Source organism: Gossypium raimondii, chromosome 8 (assembly GCF_025698545.1).
Source record: "Gossypium raimondii isolate GPD5lz chromosome 8, ASM2569854v1, whole genome shotgun sequence".
In the NCBI taxonomy this organism is placed as follows: Eukaryota; Viridiplantae; Streptophyta; class Magnoliopsida; order Malvales; family Malvaceae; genus Gossypium; species Gossypium raimondii.
In genome coordinates, this window is record NC_068572.1 from 50,253,791 (window position 1) to 50,271,383 (window position 17,593).

At 32.9% G+C, this 17,593-nt stretch overlaps 2 protein-coding genes and 1 pseudogene across 7 annotated transcripts; 2 read left to right on the top strand and 1 right to left on the bottom strand.

Moving 5' to 3' along the window:
* The first annotated feature begins 288 nt into the window (after window positions 1-288).
* Window positions 289-4,969, top strand: LOC105791933 (uncharacterized). Of its 6 annotated transcripts, none has more exons than XM_052634550.1 (7): window positions 289-803; window positions 897-1,324; window positions 1,507-1,807; window positions 2,948-3,045; window positions 3,266-3,335; window positions 4,225-4,339; window positions 4,735-4,969. In XM_052634550.1, exons 3-7 carry the CDS (start codon window positions 1,774-1,776, stop codon window positions 4,808-4,810), a joined length of 393 nt encoding a protein of 130 aa, XP_052490510.1. In that variant the 5' UTR covers window positions 289-803; window positions 897-1,324; window positions 1,507-1,773; the 3' UTR covers window positions 4,811-4,969. The 6 variants fall into 6 exon arrangements, 2 of the variants coding, with proteins under 2 accessions (XP_052490510.1, XP_052490511.1); XM_052634551.1 differs by having other exon boundaries at window positions 289-697; window positions 1,162-1,324; XR_008198606.1 differs by having other exon boundaries at window positions 3,887-4,969.
* A 2,258-nt stretch (window positions 4,970-7,227) lies between these two features.
* LOC105791934 (uncharacterized) lies at window positions 7,228-8,238 on the top strand. Its single transcript, XM_012620237.2, has 4 exons — window positions 7,228-7,318; window positions 7,426-7,566; window positions 7,644-7,829; window positions 7,918-8,238. The coding sequence occupies exons 1-4, from the start codon at window positions 7,238-7,240 to the stop codon at window positions 8,068-8,070; spliced, it is 561 nt and encodes a 186-aa protein (XP_012475691.1). The 5' UTR covers window positions 7,228-7,237; the 3' UTR covers window positions 8,071-8,238.
* Window positions 8,239-8,694: 456 nt separating this feature from the next.
* Window positions 8,695-9,900, bottom strand: LOC105791932 (protein HAIKU1-like; annotated as a pseudogene).
* Window positions 9,901-17,593: the final 7,693 nt, after the last annotated feature.

Below are 17,593 nucleotides of genomic sequence, written 5' to 3' on the forward strand. Positions count from 1 at the left end.
TAATTGAATATAAAAAAATATGCGAGGTTTAGCGGCGTTTTTCTTAAAAACGCCACTACTATGTATTAAAATTTCCCAAAACGGTACCGTTTCAATAGAGAAATTTAAATTTCTTAGTGGCGTTTTTAACAAAAACGCCGCAAAGGGTAGACATTACCGGCGTTTTGATAAAAAACGCCATAAATATGTATTGCAATTTCTCAATACGGTGTCATTTCAACTTAAGTAGTGGCGTTTTTCTTTAAAACGCCACAAATATGTAAGCAAATAAAAGGTAATCAAAATCCCGCTCACTTCCAAAAAAAATTTTTGGTTACCCGCTCATTACTCCCTCTTCTTCTCATCTCAGCCATGTGCCCTAAATCCCCCAAATAAAAGTTTGTTTTTCTTCAGCTAAAATCCCCCAAATTTCCCATTTCCAACAACAGACTTCAAGGAAGAAAACCAGAAGATGGGATGGAATCACCCAGACATATCGCTGGAAGAAATGATGAAACTGATAGAAGGGTTTGTTGATATCCTGGTTTTGTCTTCTGGGTATCAATCCTCTGGTCTTCCCGCTCACTAGGACTTTGATAACATCAAGCGAGCCTTTCAATGGGCCCTCTTCTTTGAAAATATCAGTAGTTTGTACCCTCTTTGAAAATGTCTGATAAGAGATGCTAAGTCGGATTTTGTTCCAGATCTTCAACAGCAGGTAGTATATAATTTTTCCTTTTGATGAATACAATATTTCCTCTGCGTTTCGAGAAAGACTAGAACACATGGAACATTCTAGAAACCAACGTCTAATGCTCCTCCTGGTAAAATCTGAACTTCACTTTTTTTTTGTTTGCTTCCCGGTAAAATCAAAGCCAGAAAGTCGTAATTTTGTGTCTCTTCTTGTTAATACACAGGCGGAGAAAGAGCTGCAAGCGCACAAATCTCAGGTTTTGGAATCGAAGCTGGCTCGTATTGGTTCCATGGAACGAAGTTTCTTGTTTCTTGATCAAAAGATCGCATCACAAAACTTTAGAATCTCTGCTCTCAAATCTGATATCGAAAATCTCGACACCAAATATGATTCTAGTTCTCAAAAATTGAAGTAAATTTTTTTATGTGTTTAGCGGTGTAGATTTATAGTTTAAATATTGAACTGAAATGCATTGCGTTGAAACTTAGGGCTATGAAAAGTGAGATTGAGGAGCTTGAAGAGGTGGAGAAGGAGAGAGATAAGTTTTACGAATTGAAAATTTCAGAAATGAATGAGTTTAGAGAGAATGTAAAGAGGTTTTTGACGGAAACTCGAACTCGAATGCAAGAATTGAGGAACAGTGTAAACGAGGTAAATTGAAATGTTTGAATTTGAGACTTTCAAATTAAGAATCTTAAATTTGAACTACTAAGAAGTTTGTTGAAGTTACAAATATAATCTCATTTTTAATTGATCAAATTGAGCAATGTATACATTCGATTTCCTATCTTGGTTTCATGGAATTTGTCAATTTTAACTGATGTTTCTTGCAGCTGAAGTTAACTTTTATGGAACTTCCAGGCAACAATGGTTATAGAGTAGTTCTGAGATAGCTGAGGCAGAGATGAAAAGGGCTGAACTGTTGGCTATGAAAGAGAGTTTAACAAAAACCTTAGCTTCAAATCACCAAAGAAGAGCAGAGTTGCAAAAGCAGATTGAGAATATGCTGGTTGCACGAAGTCCAGAGAGATGGAAACCAATCCAGTCTGGCAATAGCAAAGGTGTCTGATAACAATATGGCAGATTCATGAGGATGAGTCATGTTGCCGAATCAAATTTCTACCATAATTCCGGGTCAGTTTTTGAGTTCTCATGCAATAGGATTGAATTCATTGTTGTTTTTGGTAGTAATGAACTGTAACTTGGAATTAAATCTATGTTGTGGATTTATAATCCGTATCAAAGGAGTCATCAAGAGTAAAAGCTGAAAACAAGTCAATTGAACCATGCATATATTTTCATTTGTTTGTGAGTTTTACACCTTGAATATGGTATTTCCTTTTACAATATCTGCTCACTTTGTTTCTTTCTTATACCCCTTAAATAAGCCTGAGTTACTGAGATCAGCATAATGTTTACAAGTTTATTGGAGGAATCATATATACAACACCGAAAGGGCTGAAAACTTTTTGATTTGATTAGAGAAAAAATACTAAGTAAGCATCAATTAACGGTACTGATAATTCCTAGATCCTGTGAGAACCTATATCGAGTATGAAGGCAAGAGCACATGCCTTCGATATTCGCCTAGAGCCCATAATGGGAATATATTTCTATATGCAGCATAATGTATCATACAAGTCCTCAAACAGATCCCTGTAAGTTCCTGTGAAAACCAATATTGTAGTTTAGGGAAAAGTACTATTAATTAATGTTCGATTTAGATATTGATCATTTAGATAAGAAAGGACGCCAAATCTTTTGGCAATGGATGCATTAATTTGCTAGAAGGATCTGATTTATGTCTGAGATACCTGTTGAGGAAATTCACCACTTTCCATTTGTGAGTTAATCAGTAGTCTTGCTGCTTTATGTAAAGGTTCCGGATCGACATCAGCCTAGTTAGAAAGAAACATACAGAGCATGAATTGAGGTTTGCTTTGAATTTCTTATGTTTAAGGGTTGGTATCATGTTTCTTTAACCACTAATATCAGCATAATTTATTTCCCATAACCCTACCTGTCCTCCATGAATCAGACCCGTCATTGCCCATGAAGTTTGCACAAGATGTGAGCAGCTCCCTTCAGCTAAATATCTACATTCCTATTCATATTGAGGGGAAAACACTTAGAAATATTAAATATCGGTTTTGTTTGCAAAGTTGCTGTGAAGTTTTCTGTGTATCCGATTGTTGTTTCCTTTGAATTTATATGTAATATAGTTGATGTCATCTAAGCCCTTCCTATTGAGATTGTTTTGATTTTGTCATGTAGGAGACAGCCTTGCAATATTGAGAGCAGAGTTAAAGAGTCAAAATAAGCATGTGAAAAATTTGAAGAAAAAATCTCTTTGGTCTAGAATTTTGGAAGAGGTACTAGTAAAGCTCTATGAATTTTTTTTTTGTTATATCATTTTTCATATACTTATGATGAACTCCAAAAAAAAATGTGGTGTTCTTTTTATCTTTTGCGGTGAACTCCAAGTCTAAAGGTATGCGAGCTTTTGCACATAATGTTACAAGTGTCTTTTGCTGCTTGATTTTGAAGTTAGTTGATATATATCAGTGGAAGTTTTATGCCTTGTATTCATAGGTCATGGAGAAGCTTGTAGATATCGTTCATTTCTTGCACTTGGAGATTCACGAGGCATTTGGCGCTGCTGGTAAGAATTTAAATCATCAAACTCAAATCATTTGGAAATGGAATTATTTTATCAAGGAAGTTATGAAGATAAAATTAAAATATTTATGCTACATTTGGTGGGAGTATTATTTTTTATGCATGTTTTGGTATATAAGTTAGCAATAAACTAATTCAATTGGTAATATTTAACCATTCCCATGACTTATTTTAGCAAAGAGAAGGAAAAATATTTGCTTATTTTGAAGAGGTCTTATTTTTTACAGGAGTTTTATTCATCTTTCTAATTTCAAGTTTAAAATTGTACTAACTATTCTTTATGTTAGGTCTAAGCATTCTTGTATTTCCCCAGTTTAAAATTGTACTAATTTCAAGTTTAAAATTGTACTAACTATTTCCCCCGAAAAAATTACCTTTCAAATCCGTCAGTTAAATAAAATTATTTGTGAGATTAAATAAATAAATGTGCTATAGTCTCTGTAATTTGCCATCTAAGCATTCTTGTATTTCATCTAATTTGTTTGCTGTTTATGCTAAAGAACTGTGGCCTTTTTTATCATTCATTTTGTGCAGGAATTAGTGGTGCACCTCAAGATAACAACATTATGCTTTGGAATGTTGTTATATTTGGGTATATTATGAAATAAGACTAGAGAATATTTATGTACTTGCTTTTTAGATTAAAGTTCTATTAAATTGTGCTAATGTCTTTACTTGATAGATTTGCAGACTAATGCTAATGTCTATTAAATTCTGGTGTTTTGGTTTGAAGCATCAATTTTTCTGTGTTCGTTTAGTTGATTTGTTTGATTTTCTCTTTAGAAGGTTGCTATGCTCAATATATGTTGATGTAATCTATTTAAAATTTCTGAGCGGTTTTAAAATTTATTTTGATTATTATGTGAGGTTAGGCAACAAGGTGAATAATATCGATGATTATTACTTTGATTATTTATGGTGCGAAGATTATAAGTATATCAAGGTGATCTTTTCTGATTGTCCTGAAACTTCTGCATCTCAGCCGAGGTTAGTCTCAATTGATCTCAATTGTCTCCTTGTTCCACTATTAGCTAAAACAATAAGGTCGTTGATTTTCTGACTTGCTTAATAGATTAGTTGTTTCATGTTTGGAAACTTTTGATGCTCTTGGTCTTTATGTCCTGTAGCCATTGAAAAAAATTTGGTTCTCATTCTTCACTTAACAAGTCCAGTGGCGCATACATATGTAAACTAGGAATTCATTGGTTTCATTGTTGTAATCTATCTTATTCAATATCTAATTCATTTCCATGGTTGAGATAGCTAAGTTGTCAATTTCCTCGAGTATTAATTTTTGCATTCATGTTATTTCCCATTCATATTTAACTTGTCAATATCAATTTTTGTTTTAATGCACTATAATTATTTTCCCAATTCTGCAGGGTATATGAAGATTGGATAACCAGGAATGTAGCAGATGTAGTTTGCATTGTATTTTTATTACCAAGATTTACTTGATTAAGAAAATGTATTGTATTTTTAGTACCTTGCAATGTGTATAGTTATTGGCAAGTTCAACTAGTCAGTCTATTTCTCATATGTATTATTCTTTTTAACTTTTGGATTTTAATTGTGTTATTAATTTATTATTTTAAATTCTAAAACTAAATTCATTAATTTTTATATTTAGTTTTAAAGTTAAAATTTTCATAGAAATTTTAATTTAAATAATATTTTTTATCCTTAAAGTATATTTAAAGTTTAAATTTAAAAAATAAAACATAATATAATATTTATGATAAAAATAAATATTATTTGATTAAAATATTTTTTTAAATGTTATATTTTTAGTGGCGTTTTTGTGAGAAGTGCCGCTAAAGCTCATGAGCTATAGCGGCGTTTGTGGGAAAAGCGCCGCTAAAGACCCTGACCTTTAGCGGCGTTTATTTCAAAAAACGCTGCTAAAGTTAGCGACGCTGTCATTAGTGGCGTTTTTTGCGGCACTTCTCAAAACGCCGCTAATGCTTTTAGTGGCGCTAAAAAACGCCGCTAAAGGCCTAAAAAAGCGCCGCTAAAAGCCTGTTTTGGTGTAGTGCTTGTTCCAATATGGCTGGGACTAGTGCTCGTCACGCTTTTTTCTGAAAAAAACAACAAAATTTCTTGCAAATTTGAGGTTCTTATTTGATTTTACTTTTCCCTATTGGACAAATCATTACAGCTTTCTGATACATGAATTCGCCACCATTCAAGATTTTTCTTTTTCTGCTTACGCTTGTATGATCCGTTAGGATTAGAGTTTTTTTTTTATTTTAAATAACCTAAATTAACTGTGAGGAAACAAAACCAAACCACAACATTACCAAAAACTAACCATTATGTGAAATATTTTTATCATTCAGAGGTTCAGATTCTAAGAACTATCAATCTATATTTATGTTTAGGGTGGGATTCGCTTACGCTACTATAAAATTAAAAATTAAAACTAAAGTAGTTTTATATTCCTTCAGTATTTTTTGTACGATTAATATTTTAATAATTTAATCGTTTAATTTTTGATATAATTGTATTTGTTATATATGTAAATTTCGAACAAATTCAATGTCTCTATTATATTTATCTAAAATACTATATATTAATATTTATTGAACAGTTGAATTTTTTTACATAAAGCAAATAATTAGAATTTTTTAATTTACATCAAATTTGACATGCATGACCGATATGAATGAAATATAAAATTTGATGGTTGAATCATTAAAATATTAATCATACAAAGAGATACAAAAGAGTGTAAAATTACTTTTGTTTTATATCAGCATAAGTAGATCCCTCACTTTTATATCTATATTATATTTAAGTTCTTAATTGAGGTTGTATCATGAATTAATTAGATACCAAATCAACCATTCATTTTGCAAACAAACAAATATTACTATGATAATGTTTTTTTCTTTCTATATAAAATCTATTTAAACTGGAAAAATCAACTAATAATCAAAATTATAATTTCCGAAACTTCAATCCTATCCTTTCAACCAAAACATCATTTATTTTTGAAATATATATTTTCACATAATTGTTCATATTTTCTTCACTCATTCTGTTATTCCTTTCCTCCTATTCAGTCATTCAACTCAGACTTGTAATACTTGCAATAAATATTTACTTTTGAAAATAATTAAATTAATAAATCTCTAATTCATTCATGTTTTAAATTAACCGTAGAAATGCCATCACTTGAACCGGGATAATACCCATATTTTTGGGTACAAATAGATATAATTATTTATTTATAAGTTAACTCGAGAATATATTTAAATTGCATAACCAACGAGGTTCCAGTCTATATATCGATGTGTTTTAAATAGATTTATATTTAATACATTAATAGTGTATGATTTTTTTTAACATTAATTTTTGTTATATTTGTTTTTTTTATACAATACTTAAAATTACTTATAATCTCACCCTAACCCTAAATTAGAAAAATAATACGCTTTAGCACACTCGAATTCACGTCCTCCTATACTAACAACAATGTCAATGCAATCGAGCTAAGACTCAATCAGCTAATAGTATATGATTTTACATACCCGCATCATATGCAAAATTAATAAATAATTGAAAATTTATAAAATAAAATTATTGTTTTTAAGTATGTTGTGGTTATATTTGCAAGCGATAATGTTAGAACGAGTTTGATATTAGGTGAGAAGAATCCACGGAGATAGGCCGATGGTACATTGAACAGGTAGGCTGAGTATGATCCATTTCTAGCTTTTGTTTAGATATTCGGCCACGTACCGTAACAAACTAGCGCATGACTTGCGAGGCAGACTACAGAAAAAGGAGGGAATATGTAACGGTTCCTTACTTAATAGCTTTACATAAAAGCATATTTCACTTATTTCAATCATCTAAACCCCCCCAAAAACCAACCCTACAATGAAAGAAATGGAAAAGGGAAGAATATCTCACCACTCCTCCATGCCTCTTGTTTCCAGGTTGGATCATTTGGATTTCATTGTGAGTCCCAAAATAAACTACATGCATTTGTCTTCAAATTTTATGCTTTGGGTTTTCTTATTCTTATTCTTTTTTTTTTTTAAAATCTGTTCTTTGTTTTCATGCAGATGAAATATTTAGAAGGGAAATTAAGTTTGCAGAAAGGAATGGAAAAGGCACGCTTGCCATTAGATTTGGCAATGAGGGAAGCTTACTTCAAAGGCTCCTTGTTGGATAGGGTGACATCTCTTGAACATAGAGTTTTTCAGGTAAAACCAATGGTCTTCAGTTGTCAGAATATAAAGTAGTTGATCTTTGCTTATCATCTTCTTGTCGGTTGTTGTAGCTATGTTTGGATTTGGAATTTAGTAGCACATCCAGCACTTCAACATCCACATCTGGTTATGCATCTTCCAGCCGAGGAGGATCCAGAGGACAATCCATACCTCGTTCCTTACCAACCTTCACCAACCCAAATCAATTTCACAAACAGGAATCACGCCAACCTCTGCTTTCCAGGTCTGAAATTCAGGTAAACAATGGTTGTTATTGCCATTGGCTTTTGCATGTCATTGAAATATATAATCTGGTTTTTTATTCAGTTGTTATGTTTTGAACAGGAAGAGTCTGAAACGCTGCTACTGCAAAAAGACCCGAAACCTCTTGAGCAACAAGTTGGGAACAAAAGGAGCAACAAGAAAGACAAGATATGCGGCAAAAGTGGGAAAAAGACATCTCTCAAATGGTCACATTGGAAAATATTGGGTTGCTAATGAACCTGCCTTTCTTTCTAGTTTGCTTTCCGTTGACATACTTGGATGTTCCAATTTCAATTTCTTAATGAATTTTGTCCTCTTGGTTGCAATGAATTATTAAGATCTTGTCGGTGTATTAGGAAAGGAAATATGTTTTAAATGGATTTGACATTGTTGATTTGTCAAGGATTTCCAAACTGATTAACAGTGGCCTAAGAATTGAAATTTTAAAAAAATGCGTGTACACTTTATAAGCAAAGAACAGGAAAATGTTCAAACTATAGGTTAAAGCTCAAAGGAAGAACATGTAGTATATGGCAATGCTTTCAGTGAGGCCAATGGTTCTTTGCTTCCCCTTTTCACAAGGAAACAGTTAATGAAAACTGATAGAGAACCCTGCTTGTCTGCTTCATTAATGGTTTATCTATAAATCAATATGATGAAAAATCAAACATCTGGACTTGGTCTAACTCTAACTGCATTGAACCTTTATTTTCGAAAACATGGAAAGATGAATATGAAGAATGTTTGAACATTTCATTGCCAAATGTCACTCAATTGAACAGGAATTTAACTAAAGTTAATTAGGATTTAATCCATGGAAATACAAGTAAACAGGAATTTTTCAACAGGATTGCCTATCTATAATTTTTTTATGCCTGTGATCTTACCTACTTAAAAATTACAACTTCTTTTCAGATGTCATACGAGTTATCTGATGATCTCCACTAGCAGAACTGGTCCAAGAACATACCAAAAAAAAACATACATGTTACAAGCAGTATACAATATATTTCACAATTGAAACTCTATGAAAGGGGGTTGTTAATCCATGAAATTGATGTGAACGAGAATGTAATAACTTGAATTGTTAATCACTCCATCTAGGACTTGGGAAGGGAAAGAAACCAGATGGCAAGAGTGGAAACACAAAACCGGAGGAAGGTGGAGGTTGAGGCCCTGGACCTAAAACCTCGGGCTGAACAATGGGTGAGAAAGCAAAATTGGGAGTCATTGGAGGAAAAATTGAACACCTGGAGAAATCAATGGATATGTCAATCTGGGGGACAACAAATTCATAAAACCAGTAAGAGATGGCCAAAGAAACTGAGAAGTTGGTGAGGGTAAAAGGGCAGGCCCATTCATTGGTATCAGTGGAATGGAACCATTCATTTGTTGAGAAGGTGGATTAGGCATTTGTGGTACAGCACCATTGACTCCTCTAGGGGAAGGAAGAGCTGACATTGGTGGATTAGGAAGTAAACTAGAAGAAGGTGGCGGAACATGAGGGTCACCCGGAACTGGAGGGTATAGTTGAGGTTGAACTTGTTTTCCAATTGGGATTGGATTTATAAGGTATCACATATAAGCTGAGATTGGAGATTCAGCTGTGTTTGCCCAAATAGCATCTCCAGGTATCATAGGTTGTAACATTCCAGGTGATGGTTGTCCATATTGACCGGGTCTAACTAAGCTATTATTATAGTGAGCAGGAGGGGGAACTAAAGCTGGTGTATGAGAGGGGGTAGGGGCAAGAACTGGAGCTGGAATATGGGGGCGACCCATGGGTGTCAATGGAGAAGGCCTAATTTTTTGCAACCTCATACTTTAGGGTTTGGAAGGATTCTGGGGAGGTCTGGGCAAAGGATCATTGCGTGAAGGTGAACCAGTGAGCTGCTGAACAATGTTCCGAAAATTATTCTTGCTGATGTTGTAAACGTAAGGTTGAGGCTGCTCCCTAGTAGCATTATTACCAAAATTAGGTTGATGCAATGGGCTCTTCCTTATTTTTTTCCCTGTCTTGTTCACACCTAGATGATCATTAAGCTAATTCTTTGAATTATTCATTTTCAAAAACCAAACTGCAAAGTGAACTACAAAAAGCAAATTCTAGTCTTTTTTACAAACACCCACAAAGTCAAACCATTCAAAAAGCTTCAAATGAATATATTAGAACCTTAGGCTAATCAATCTGTCAAAGCCATCCACAATGGGGTAATAGTTTCAATTTCTCAGTTCAAACTGTCGAAACCATATTTTGAAAACAAAAAATTAGTTGTCGACTTAAGAATGAAAATTGGAGTCGCCACCAATCTTTTATTGAAGTGTGATTGGATCACCTAAAAAACAATTTTAGTCTACGAGTTTTAGAAAAATGGGTTTTAAAATAATTAATATTAAATATATTTTATTTAAAATATATGATTTAATAAAATTTAAAATAATTATAACTATAAAATTTAAAATAATTATAACTAATAAATTATCTTATATGAATTTGTATAATTTAAAATAATTATTATTACATATAATTTAATAATAATATATAATTTCATAAAATTATTGATAATAAATTTTCTTATATGAATTAATACAATTTAAAATAATTAATATTAAATATAATTTAATAATGATATATAATTTCATAAATTTCTTAATAATAAAATGTTCTTATATGAATTTACTAAAATCAAAATATAACTTGAGAATTATATTCTGCATAAACATAATTAACTTATATTAAGAAAATGTTAGATGAAAATGAAATTCTACATCATAATCCATATGTTATATAGTTTTACAACATCAAAAAGTTTGAACATTGATTTTTAATAGTGAGAAGAAATCTTCTGACCCATTCTAATCGCGCAACAGAAGGTAAACTAAAGAAAACGATCATTTGAGTTGGATGATCTGAAATTTTAGTCAAAGCTTCATACTGCTGATCGTCAGATAAACCTTCAATTTCCCATAAGGTTGAATATAAATTTGAAGCTTTCTCTTCCATCTTTTGATATTCTTCGACCTGTTGAACTACCACCTCGGAGGCAATATTCCTCTCGATTTGATCGCCAACTTGACCTTGATGTTTTCGGCCAACAAAGTGGCGGCCTCATCAAATGAAGAATACATATTATCACGAGCATCGATTTCTTCTTTCTCTTGTTTGAAGATGAGGAACCCCTTGGTCTCTATCTCTTGGCGGCTCGTGCGAAACATCCATGTCGTCTAAAGAGACGTCGACCCATGATCATAGAATGTGTTTCTCTCTTCATTCATATCTGTAGTAGGTACATCCTCAGCATATATTTCTTCAAGAACATCAGCAGCTGTTTGAGCGTCTTTCCCAGTCGCTCGATCTCTTGCGTATATGGCAGTAAGCTGGTTGTAGTAAGGGAAAGTACGATGTCTGAACTTAGCGGCTTCTTTGTGACTCTAAAAAAAATGAGGAAACCATATTAGTTATAAGTTTGGTAAAAAAAACATACTTGAAATACATTTTACCTTTACATAGGATTCTCAAACTGCATCTTCAGCAACAACGAGCTGCCTATGCTCGTCCCAACCAAAACCGCTATTGTTTTGGCCATTAAGCATGTCATAAACGATTGACCATTCCCTTTTTAGTAACCTGATCCTCGATTCAATATTTGGTTTCGCCTTCAACATTGCATTTGGTAAAGCCTTTTCTAGCATTTTTTCCAACTCGTTCAAATAAACGGCTTTGAACCCGGTATCAGCATTAAATGTTTCAACGTTGTGCAAGTCCACCATGCAAGAAACTAAGGCTACATCTTCTTTTGGAACCCATTTTCTTTTGGTTCCTCGAGAAGCTTGAGAAGAAGCATGTGTATGTGGAACACCTGACATAATTATCTTAAGAAAAAAAACAAATTAACATTATTTACTTTTTTTAATATCATGAATCAAAAGGTGAACAATTTATAAAATTATATCGTTAGTTCAATATCATGAATCAAAAGCACAATAATAAATTTAAAATTATAACACATGCTGAATGAAAATAAATTAAATTATAATTCAACAAGTTTAGTACAATACAGAATTTTATTCAAACACCACCAAAGTTTCATAAACTAGATACATAAAATAACATCAACAAATTAAGTCAAACTCAATTTGTCCCTAAACCTAACTAATTTCTAGATGCTTGCCATTCATCGAACATTTGGTTGGCTAGTTCCATCCTCCAAGTAGCCCAAGCATCCGATGGATGAATATTTGTGATATTCGGTTCATCGTCATCCACCACATTACTAGCTAATCATTCTCCCACCTCCGCTTCAATGGGATCAATACTCATATGGGTTCGAATAAAATTATGGAGCAAACAACATGCAATAATAATTCTATTGTGCACCCTTACAGGATAGAACGATGGACTCCTAAGTTTTCCCCATCTAAGTTTTAATAACCCAAAGCATCTTTCAATAACATTACGTGTTGAGGCATGTTTCATATTAAAAAATTCTTGCGGAGAACTTGGCTGATAACCCTGACGCCACTCGTTCAAGTGATATCGTTTTCCTCTAAAAGGTGCAAGAAATCCCTCACAATTTGTGTATCCAGCATCAACTAGATAATAACAACCTATAAAATAATTTTTTTTTAAAATGATTAATTCAGCACAAAAAGTTTGATCTTAATGAACAATATCAAAGTCCTCTAACTATCCACTTTACCATGAGGAACTTTTAGTCCATGTCTTCTACTAATGGTATCTCGAAGAACCCGTCCATCGGCAACTGAACCTTCCCAACCAGGAAGAACATAAACAAATTGCATCTCAGGTGTACAAACACCTAGCATATTTGTTGCTATGTCACCTTTTCGCGTTCGATATCTAGGTTTATCAACTGTTGTAACCCTAATCTTAATGTGGGTTCCATCAAGAGCACCTAAGCAATTCTATATCATATGATATAAAACCTTAAGTTAGAATACTATTTTAAATCTAAATAAACTAAATGTTGTACAAGCTATATATAAAACTCAGTCCAATACCTTAAACCATTTCCACCTTGTGTCAGAAGAATCGGCTGTAATTGGCTCCGGCTTTTTAAATAACACATCTTGTAACCGTATGACATCATTTAAAACACTATGAAATGCTCTGCTAACAGTTTCCCCGGACCTTCTAAAGTGATGCTTGATAACTCGATTTTTCTGGTGATGGGAGATGATATGTAAAAACATTGCTACTTGCTCGTCAACAAGCATGAACCTTGACGACTTCAATCCCCCTATCGATTCTAACATCTCACATAGTTTAAAAAAGGCAGTTCTATTCATCCTAACTTGTTCAATACATGTCTCGTCACTAGCATATACAAGCCTTTTCACTTAATCCCGTTTTGCATAAAAATCTAAGGTATAGGACCTAATCCTTGGTCTATGTAGGCTAAGGCTGGCACCCATTCTAAATAAGAACCAAATCGCAATTCTACAGATTTCCAACCATATTGTCACAGCAATACCAATTCTTTTACGCCTCACACTTTGTGCAATTAAAGGCAGACGAGCCATTACTGCAACATATTAAAATTAGAACACGGTATCAAAGAATTGAAGTTGCAATTACACACTTTAATTTCATTTCTTTATCAATCACCCAAAAAAGTATATATTAAATGATATTTAAATACATTTTAAAGTATATATTAAAGGTATATGTAGTTTTGCATAAAATTAGTTGTTGGTATTTGTTAGATTATAACTAAACTCATTATAATTTAAAATTATAAAGCATGTTCAAAGCGATACAGCAATACAAACATGATTAAAATTGATAGAAAGTTTCGATTGCTATTTCTTCTCTTTATCGAGATGGATTGTTTCCATTCCGATATCAACAAATACATTATTAATTTTTTAGTTACATTATAAAAAAAAATGCAGGCAAGTGATTTTGGAAAAATATCATGATTAATTTATATTATTTTGTCAGATTATCAAATGTACTTGAATCATATTTATTGAATTCATTGTTTTAAGTTACTTTCACTAATTTATAAAAAATTATAAACGAATAAAACTTAATCAAATTCATTGAAACCAAACAAAAATCAAACTCTGGTTTGTATGTCAGTTGTTCTGGTTATAAGCAACTACCAACGGCTCAATGGGTATTTGAATGAATGCGAGGCCAAGCTGGCCACTGACTCTTCTTACGTGGCATTTCATTTTAGTTTAGTTAATTAATTTTAAAAAGTCTACTAAACTAATTATAATTAAAAGAAAGGTGATAACAGAATATGAAAGAAAAAGGAATGCTTCAATTCTCTTTAAATATTTGGGCTAGCTCAGTCGAAGACTGGGTCTATCAACTGCACCATTTAGCATTTATCGCCACTCAAATATCTAATAACAACACCTCTGTGTCTTACAAGAAACAAATTTATATTGACAAAAATTTCACCTAAATGGCACCTAATACACGAGTGTAATTGCTGCGGTCATCTCTCCAATCTCCAACTCTATATCACATTTTGTTAGTCTTATTTTTTCTATCCCATGTAAGCTTTTTGTCTTCCTCAGAGACTGTGCAGTACCTAATGTCAGGCTAAATTTTACTCCAATAACCATAACCAAAAAAGCAGTAAGCTGTAATGAGCAATACAAACATACAAACAAAACCATACAAACATACAAACATGCAATCGGGGAAAACATACAAACAAAACCATGAATACTAATGGAAAGCTAACCTGTAATGAGCAAATCGGGGACGACTGCGATGAAGAAGTGTTGGAACAAATAACCTGCAATGATCAGACCATTTATTGGTCATTCCTCACATTACATACATATGAATTTTGTTGCAAGCATCCATATCTGACTCTTGACAATGCAAACATTTGATAGTCTTATGAATTTTGTACTGCCAGCACCCTTTTTTTTACTAAGCGTAAAGAATTCATTAATAAGAAATAAAATAACCCCCGTCAACAAAGGAGCAGGGTAAAGGTCCAACCAAAATTAAAAAGCCGACCAGCTGCAAAATCAAAGGAAACCGCAGTACAAATCAGCCAAAACAACAAAAACATAACGGAAAACAAAGAGACAAACAGCCATAGAAACCACAGATTAAAGAATACAATCACAACCGCCCCATGAACATGCATTGTGGTTCAACAAAAGCTTCCGCCAAAGCATTCGTGAAGTAGATTTATTAATAATTACTCGAGCTATTCGTCTAAGTTTGAACAAGTTCAAAATTTGAGAGACTAACTGTGCTTGCCTACTTCAATTTAGATATTATAGGTTGGCTTGCCACATGTTAACGGTGTTAAAGTAAAACCATAACAATACACCCTTGAGATAAATCCTATTTAGAACATAAAATAGCTAGCAACCGCGGCTGCTCCTGCGGCAATAGCCGAGACCTCAAGTGCGGTACCACTGCTAGGACCAAGGCAAAGAGGGCCATGTTGGCCAAATCAAGAACAACAATTTGGCGGGCTATTTTGGTTTGCTGGGGTTTATTGAGAAGGAAAAAGACTGGGGATGGAGAAATGCAGTTTTATTGTATTTAACAGTAGAGAAGCACCGCACTGCACAATTTCTTAAGGGTGGGGGTGTCGGATTTTCTTTTAAACAGAAATTATTTCAATAGAACAGATTTCATAACTCACATCCTATTATCAGCCCAATATATACATATTACTGCTCATAATATCTCCAACTTTATCATGATTATTCAATTAAAAAAATTTTAAAATAAACAATCGATTCAACTATCAGAAATAAACAACCGATGCTTCTCATGCAATGAAGATAATGATTTATAACCCTTTCTAATCATGCTTCAGAAAAGACAAGCAAATCAGTATGCAAAGCACCCACAATCCAAGGCAAAGACAGAAAACTAAGATGAAAAGTTCATTCATACCTCACGCCGCGACCGAGAGAACCTAATGAAGTAGTGGCTTTCAAACGTGCTGCAACAAATGAAAGGGAAAAAACGATCGACAGAGAAAATCGGTAAAGGCAGACGAGGAGAAATTATGAGGACAAAAGAGGAGAGGGTCGGGTAGGGAGGGAGGGTAAAACAGAGAGTTGGGGAGGGATGCCGGACGTAATGTGTAATACTCGATTTGGGAAGGGATTAGAAAAGCAGGGAATTTGGGGATTAGGTCGGGATTGTATTACGCGCGTAATACCTATTATAGCGAACCAAACGCCAGAATAGGGGTGTAATGTAATAGGCGCGTAATCGGGGCGTAACGGATTAGCTAATACACTGAACCAAACACAGTGTTAATGTCTTAAGGTCGAATGAAAAAGATTAAAAAAAACTATTCTCCTTTTAAAATCTTTCTTGAAATTTATTAATTTGAAAACTAAGAAAATTTGGTCGACTTGCTCCAACGAAGAAATTGAAACCTCGTAAGTTGCGGTACGATCCTTTGAAGTTCCAATGACAACCCACGAAATTGACTTTATTTTTTTAAATAAAGGAAAAAAAATCTCATTTCGAGATAATGAAATGTCGGATCCAGTGAATTAGGATATAACATTTCGAATTCTCGAAAGAGTTTTGGTTTGGAAATTTTTCATTTGTATTGAAAAAGAAATACTCGGTTACCTAAATGCAATGAAGAAAATTGAAGCCCAGTAAGTTTAGACACAATCTTCTTGAAAATTTTTGGATACCGAATAATGCATTTTAAGATTTTTGAATAAAACGATTTTAATATTTTAACTAAACGTGATGTTTATTTTTAAAATAAAAAGTGATGGAATAATAACGTAGCACAAAATAATAATTTATAAACCAAAACGTACGCTATTGAATATTGAATAATCAATAAATACAAGTAGTCATATAAAACACATAGTGGCAATGGTTCCACATTATATATTATGCAAATATTGATGTTAACATACCAATGAACTAAGAGTTGGTCCTAAAGAAATATCAAGCAAAAACTAACATACATAAAAAACAAGTTTTAAAAACTAAAGAACAAATGGCTTAAAAGAATGGAAATTAAATTAAATGCACAACAATTTAAATAATACATATATATTAAAAATAAATGATAACATAAATCAATACGATAATAATCTATAATACTAAGAATAATAGTAATATGTAATATAGTGAAAATAATAACATTAGGGTAATAATAATAATAATAATAATAATAATAATAATAAAGTTCACAAATAAAATAAAACAAAACAAAACAAACGCAAAGTTAAACATAAAAATCATGATAAAAAAACATGAAACAAAATTAAAATAAGACAAGCAAAAAAAAAGGCTAAATTGTCCCTAGAATAAAAATAAGGGCTAATTTTTTTTTTGAATAAGATGGGGCTGAAATTATAAATAAATAAGTGCAAAAGGACTAAATTGAAGTTTAATAAAATAACAGGGTAATAATTGAAAGTAAAAAATAAAGGAGAGGGCCCAATTGAAAGGCGCAAATAATTTAGAGGGACCAAATAAGGAAATACTCCCCACCCTCCGAAACACGCCATCTGTTAGGGCCAAATTGAAAATGAAATAAAATTCTAAGTATAAATTAGAAAAAAATAAAAAGACTGGATTAAAACAACTGAAAATTGCGGAAGGGCCTACATCACAAATATCCCATCAAAGCAAAAACACGCGGATCCTTCCCTTGGGTCGGGTCACCGCGCGGGTCAAGTGAGTGAAACGACGCCGTTTTGGCATCTGCGCATAAGCCCAAAACGGCGTCGTTTTGTAGGGCCTATTTAAGTTAAAAAA

Bases quoted from the DNA above. Each gene is read 5' to 3' on its own strand.
- LOC105791934 (XM_012620237.2), top strand. From the start codon at position 7,238: ATGAAAGAAATGGAAAAGGGAAGAATATCTCACCACTCCTCCATGCCT. The intron at 7,567-7,643 runs GTAAAACCAATG...CGGTTGTTGTAG, and splicing joins TTGAACATAGAGTTTTTCAG to CTATGTTTGGATTTGGAATT. The intron at 7,830-7,917 runs GTAAACAATGGT...TGTTTTGAACAG, and splicing joins TTTCCAGGTCTGAAATTCAG to GAAGAGTCTGAAACGCTGCT.
- LOC105791933 (XM_052634550.1), top strand. From the start codon at position 1,774: ATGTTGCCGAATCAAATTTCTACCATAATTCCGG. The intron at 1,808-2,947 runs GTCAGTTTTTGA...TTTGTCATGTAG, and splicing joins AATTTCTACCATAATTCCGG to GAGACAGCCTTGCAATATTG. The intron at 3,336-4,224 runs GTAAGAATTTAA...ATGTGAGGTTAG, and splicing joins CGAGGCATTTGGCGCTGCTG to GCAACAAGGTGAATAATATC.